Source organism: Limulus polyphemus, unplaced genomic scaffold (assembly GCF_000517525.1).
Source record: "Limulus polyphemus unplaced genomic scaffold, Limulus_polyphemus-2.1.2 Scaffold2724, whole genome shotgun sequence".
Classification (NCBI taxonomy): domain Eukaryota; kingdom Metazoa; phylum Arthropoda; class Merostomata; order Xiphosura; family Limulidae; genus Limulus; species Limulus polyphemus.
Window position 1 is genome coordinate 135,186 of NW_013668334.1, and position 7,047 is coordinate 142,232.

At 33.4% G+C, this 7,047-nt stretch overlaps 1 protein-coding gene across 1 annotated transcript in view; it reads left to right on the forward strand.

Annotated features, from left to right (window-relative positions):
- LOC106467740 (putative protein kinase C delta type homolog) overlaps positions 1-7,047 on the forward strand; it is a 62,843-nt gene that overhangs the window by 38,859 nt on the left and 16,937 nt on the right. The window contains exons 10-11 of the mRNA XM_022395926.1: positions 3,970-4,071; positions 5,829-6,112. Coding sequence (XP_022251634.1) covers positions 3,970-4,071; positions 5,829-6,112 — 386 coding nt within the window. The remainder of the gene's footprint in view (positions 1-3,969; positions 4,072-5,828; positions 6,113-7,047) is intronic.

The window sequence follows — 7,047 nt, forward strand, 5'->3', positions numbered from 1 at the left end:
ACGTGCTTTTCAAGGGAGTCCACTGGTATTGTTCTCGGTGTTACGGTAAGCCAGGACGCACTGGAATTGGTTCAAAAGAGTTTAGAGGGGGGGGTATTAAGATGACACCTGGCATGGAAAGGTTGTCATACGAGGACAGGTTAAGATCTCTCAAATTGTGTCCTCTTGGAAAAAGAAGAGTTAGAGGGAATATTATTGAGGTTTTTGAGGCTGTTAAGGGAACTGATAATGTTGATACATCATTTTCTTCTTCTTCTTTTGTTTTACTTAATGGTGAGAATGGTATGGCTAGACACAACTATAAATGTTGTTAGGGTAAGTCATTTTTCAGCTAAGACAGTTTTATTTTTCTAACTGTGTTGTTGGTCTTTAGAATTGGATGTCCTTAGATTTGGTGAGAGTTTGAGGGATAGCTTGATAAATATTTGAATGATAAGGATTAGCTTTGAGTTTTTTATTTTAAGTTTAGTTTATTTTGGTGGACGGGATGGCCTATATGGACCAACAGGTCTTTTGGTACTCTTAAATTTTATGTTATATTTTATGGTGATAATGTGAAAATAATATTTTATAGTGACAGTGTGATAGTAATATTTCACGGTGATAGTGTGACAGTAATAATTCATAGTGATATTGTGACAGTAATAGCTCATGGTGATAGTGTGGCAGGAACATTTCACGTTGGTAGTATGACAGTAATAGTTCATGGTGACAATAAGACAGTAATAGTTCGTGGTGACAGTATGACAGTGATAATTCATGGTGAAAGTGTGACAGTAGTAGTTCATGGTGATATTGTGACACTGATGGCCCATGGTGATAGTGTGACACTGTAGTAGTTCATGGTGATAGTGTGCCACTGATGGCCTATGGTGAAAGTGTGACACTGATGGCCCATAGTGAAAGCGTGACACTGGTGGTCTATGGTGAAAGTGTGACAATAGTAGTTCATGGTGATAGTGTGACAGTGATGGGCCATGGTGATAATGTAGATGTAGTATTTCTCAATGGTAAAAAAAAAGTAATAGTGTTACGAAATGTACTTTATCAGAAGTATGAGCGTTAAATAGTGAATACCCCCTTACGACCTAATGACGTCTCTTGTGCATCTTCACAAAAAATTCTTACCTTGGCACGAAAAACTTTGTAACTTTTGTAGTATTGTTAACGACACCGAAGTAAATAAACGTAATGGATTAGTGCTTGTGTGGCGAACTTCTTTGCACTCAGTGACGTGGAACAAAAACAAAATCCAAGAGATGCTTTCCATTTACAAGAGAGAGGAAGAGAGCTAGAAAAAGTGTAAGGTTAAAAACTAAACTCTTACGTGTTGATTTGTAATGGATATAATATGATTCATCACAACCTAAATTCGAAGTTATGTAACGGTCTGGAGCTGTGCATTAGTAAAGAGACAAACAGTTCTGATGATATATATTAACCGTATAAGTAAGTGATCAATCTTTCAGAGGCTAGCAGGATGTGAAGAAAAATAATTCACAGCTAGAACAGTGCTGTTAACCAAAACTTACTCAATCGTTGTTACTATGTGTTAACCAAAACTTACTCAATCGTTGTTACTATGTATTAACCAAAACTTACTCAATCGTTGTTACTATGTGTTAACCAAAACTTACTCAATCGTTGTTACTATGTATTAACATATCATACATAACATTTCTTGGAGTTTTACAATATATTCTACTCAATACTCCGTTTTATTCAATTTATCATTTGGCACGATAATGCGATCTCTGGTATTTAATTTTTTTTCGGTAAGATATTTCTTATTCGAAGATAAGTAACTAAACTTTTAAAGTTCATTCAGCATGAAAGTATGACACATTATAAAAGATAGGTTTATGTGGGTGAACATAAGAAACATTTATTTTCAGAGTTAAGTTTGAATCTATCAGCATTTTTTTACCATGCAACAGTGAATCAACCAGAATATTTGTACCTGACAACACTGAATCGACTGAAATATTTTAACATGCAACTGTTCTACAAAGTATTAAGTAGACCAAAAGACTTGAACCACTATTTTTGACCACACGAGCAACTGTAAGTCAAACAAAGATCCTTTAACACACAGTTTTGATAAGACGAAAATACTTATACCAAAAAGCTTTCACTTGTGCCATTCAGGAAGCGTTTAACTATATATATATATTATTATAGTACATCCAGTTTTTTTCCACTTTTATAACCGTTTTTTACCACAGTTTACTTAGTCGTGTTTCTTTAGCAAAACTTACTCAATCGTTGTTACTATGTGTTAACCAAAACTTACTCAATCGTTGTTACGATGTGTTAACCAAAACTTAACCAATCGTTGTTACTATGTAGAGTAAGTTGTGGTAAAAAACGATTGAATAAATTCTTATATAACTGTTGTATAGAAAAGTCTGGAAATTTGATAGAAATTTAAAAGAGAAGCAATGATAATTCATGCACAGTTAAAACAAAGAATAAAAGCAAGTAGATTTAATATCTTCAAAAGATAGTTACAAATATTAAAAAATAATCAGTATATAGTTAGTATTATCATTGATTTGTTTACGTTTTGAGTACTCGCTCTCATCAGACGTCAAACGAAAACATTGTCGTGACGTTTATAGAAACCAAAAAGTATCAAAAAATAAATTCAATTAACTGAACCCCTCTAATGAAATGAATAAACTGTTAAGGATCAGTTTTCCAAACATAAAAAAGATATGAAAATTAAATTTAATGCAACCTTAATGGATTTCTAAAACTTCTTTCAACCTGGATTATTATTACAGAAACCTTGGCCATTTATTAACCGTGTTTTAGTTTTTTGGTTATCATCAATTGATTGAATATGAGGTTGTAACAACCATAAGGTTTAAAAATCTTGTCGTTGTTTTACTCGGCTGTGACAAAGTGTAAAGAAAAACGACTGAGTAGGTTGTTGTGAACAAAAAGCGATTAAATAAGTTGTTGTCATGTAAAACGATTGAATAAGTTATTGTAAAGAAAAACGATTGAGTAAGTTGTTGTAAAGAAAAACGACTGAGTAGGTTGTTGTGAACAAAAGCGATTAAATAAGTTATTGTCATGTAAAACGATTGAATAAGTTATTGTAAAGAAAAACGATTGAGTAAGCTGTTGTAAAGAAAAACGACTGAGTAGGTTGTTGTCATGTAAAACGATTGAATAAATTATTGTAAAGAAAAACGATTGAGTAAGCTGTTGTAAAGAAAAACGACTGAGTAGGTTGTTGTCATGTAAAACGATTGAATAAATTATTGTAAAGAAAAGCGATTGAGTAAGTTGTTGTAAAGAAAAACGACTGAGTAGGTTGTTGTAAAGGAAAAAATGATTGAATAAGTTATTGTAAAAAACAAAAACAATTGAGTAAGTTGTTAACAAGTCCACGGGTAAAGTTGTATCTTGCTTTTAGAGACCTGGGTAATACGTATTGCGTCTATTATTATTTCTTGTAGCATTTTTCGCTGTTTAAACTAATTCTTTACAGTAGTTAAACTATAAATTGTTGTCCATGTTTTAACTTTTCCGTGCTATTTTCGGTTTACGAACGTGAAGAATGCTAGAGGATTAATAGCGATCAATTCACCAGAAACTATAAAATGAAGAGGTTGATGAGGCTACACAAATAAAAAGCCTAACACAAGACTGTACTTGACAAGGTACATGACGTAAACACAGAATAGCTATTAGACAAAGCTTGTCTTTAAATTAAGGAAAGCATTAATTTTCTACTGAGCTACTAACATCGCGCTTCGCTTACATTAAATCACCTAGTGCATTGTGTGTTCTGAGTTTTAACATGTAACAAGCACGTGACGTCTAAAGGAACTTAGTCGAAAATAATTAAACAAAGAAAAGAAGGTCGAGAGAAGGCTTTCTTAAATAACAATACATATAGTTAAGTGTTGTTCTGTATGAAAACATATTCAAAACTAGAGTATGTGATGATTTCAGAATGTAAGCTGAACTGTCACCGAAAATGTGCGATACACGTACCCAACTTATGTGGAGTTAACCAAAAACTATTATCAGAAGTGTTGGCAACAGTTAAGAAAGGTAAAATGTATTACATGTAGTTAAACAAAACTTTTATAACGGTTGGCAACAGTTAAAAAAGGTAAAAATCTATTACGTGTAATTACCAAAACTACTATCAGAAGTGTTAACAACAGTTAAGAAAGGTAAGAATGTGTTAAATGGAGTTAACCGAGAACTGATACCGTTATGAAAAGTAAGAATGTGCTATATGGAGTTACCAAAACTCCCGTATTTGCCGGTGTATAAGTCGACCATGCATTTATTTTTTGAGCAAATTAAATGTAATTCTTTGAGATTCAGTGTATAGGACGCCCTCTATTGTCAAGCAAGTCTAGGATGTTACTTTTGTAAAAAAGTATTTTTAAACTGTGCTCACCTGCGCTCTGGGATAATCAATACAACCACAAATGGGATTTTTTTTATGCTTTTCAAACGCTACAGACAGCTCAATGTGGCATAACTTAAGTCACAAACATGTAATAAACAACTTTATAAAGTTTTCATCACAGTTGAACTCCTTTTATATTACAAAAAATACTAAACCTTAAGAAAAACGTTTCTGTGCCGTACACTAATTTTGTAAACATGTTTTTATAGTAGATCACTATATTGATAAAATATTAGCATTATTTTAGTATGACGGATGAGATCAATACATTTCAAATCAAAAATGTCTTGATTAATTGTAACTAGCATGTGTGATAAATAACTTCTAGTTATGAAGAATAAAGACAAATGATACAATTACAAATATGTTATTGTAACGCAGTAGGTGGGACCATGTAAACGCACTCACTCAAAAAAGGAAACAAAAGTAAAAAGAACAACGTAGTTTTGGTTAAATATGCTGTTAATCGGAGAGTTCTTACTGGAACTCTATCTTTAACCTGTGTATAAGACGAGAGATAAAATCAGGCATTGTTTTAAGAATAAAAAGGACCGTCTTATACACCGGCAAGTACGGTACTATTAGAAGTTTTGGCATCGGTTAAGAAAGGTAAGAATTTTTTTTAGTGACATTATTACTGTAAAATAGGATATATAGCTGGGAAATATGGTGAGAAGTATTTATATAAAATTAAAACTAACATCACGAGGTGGGGCTAAATAATTCCAACTTTCATAATATTTTGTGATATCTTTTTTATTAAATTTTTGTTTATTTGCCGTTCAGCACGAATCTACACAATGAACTATCTGCGTTGTGTTCACCACAGTTATTGAAACCCAGTTTTTAACGTTACAAGTCCAAAGACTTACTGCTGAACCTCTGGGAGGGGGGATTTATAAAATTATAACAAATCGTTAGTTATGTTTATATTAATGGGGTAACATGGGTAAAATTAGTCCACTTCAACAAATACTGGACGTGGTCTAGTGGCTAGCGTGGCGGATTGCTTACCAAAGGGTTCAAGGTTCAAGAGGCGATGATGTTGAACGCTTCACCACTTTCAGTTTTGAACGCGTTATAAAAGTAACACTCATTTCGTTATTTGATACATAGCCCTTGGGGCGTTGATTGCTTATGGCTGGTTGCCTTTCTTCTCGTCATTAGTTTAAAATTAAGGACGGCTATGCTTGAATCTTGGGCCACTCAGTATTGCATCTTAAATGTTTTGTGATTTATCATCTGAATATTTTTGTTTCTACAAGTACTGAAGTCCTAGAAGTTTTACAATCTAGGTTTAGTTGTTAAACAAAAATGTATACTTTTATTTATAAGCTTTTGTTTTAGATCAAATGATATTAAGTAACTGAACTGTTTTCTCATACAGATATCTACCCACCTACTGTGACTACAAAGACAGGAACTCCACCTGAGATATCTCTGTCTTTTGTTCTTCCACCGTCTTCTTACAGCAGTGATTCGGACGAGGAGTATGATCGTTTGTTGGAGCAGGCGAGCAGTGCTCGGAGAAATAAATCCTCAGAAAAACCCGCTACACCAACACAGTCCTCTATGATTACACCCAAAGTTTCCAAAACCCAGCAAAGAAAGAAATACACCTTGAGCGATTTCCGTTTCTTAAAAGTTTTAGGAAAGGGGAGTTTTGGGAAAGTAAGTTTATTTGAAACTCTTGAAAAATGTACAAACGCAATAAACGCTTTTTTGCGTGTTTTATTTTTATTCTGCTCTTATTTCACTTACAGAAAATTCTATATGAATGTGGACTTTATTTACGTATTATAAGTACAGTAGTAGTTATAGTAGGAATGGGCCAGGTATGCAATATGTGCAATACAAATTAACCCTTTCAACACTGGCTCTGTCCGTCGGATCATCCTCGTAACCATTGTGTGCTTGTTATAGTTTTCATGCTATAACTTTTAAATTAGTAAGCGAATGTTAACGAAATTTGCCAGATTATCAGTTAACATTACAATGTTTTCGTACGCAAAACATTAATTCTCAAGGTTTGTTAAGCAAAATTTCTCATACCATTTTTGTCTTTTCACTTGTTACCTATCCAACATGCAAAGTATTTTTATTTTAAGATTAAAAATATTTTCATGCATCAGAAAATTTTCAAATTTCATATGCGAAATCTTTATAATGTCCAGATAGTTATCAAACGTTTCTATTTTATCTGCTATTTTCACTAATGAGTCTCTACGGATTCAATAGATTTGACCGATCTCGTAACCAACATAACCAATTAGAAAATAAATATAAATTATGCTTCTTTCATTCTAGAATGACTACAAATTATAAACGAAAAGTAAATGTTTAGACTAAATAGCTTAAGTCTCGTAACATTATACATCTATTTATTATTTTTATTGTATTGACCCTTCAACCGTGCCTGGCTAACATTACAGACATTGTAATGACGCAGCGCACATGCACTCATGTTACCGTATCCAGTAATATAAAATTTGCCTTTAATCTGGCCCGGCATGGCCAGGTGGTTAGGGCGCTCGACTCGCAATCTGCGGGTCGCGGGTTCGAATCCCCATCATACCAAACATGCTCGCCCTTTCAGCCGTGGGGGC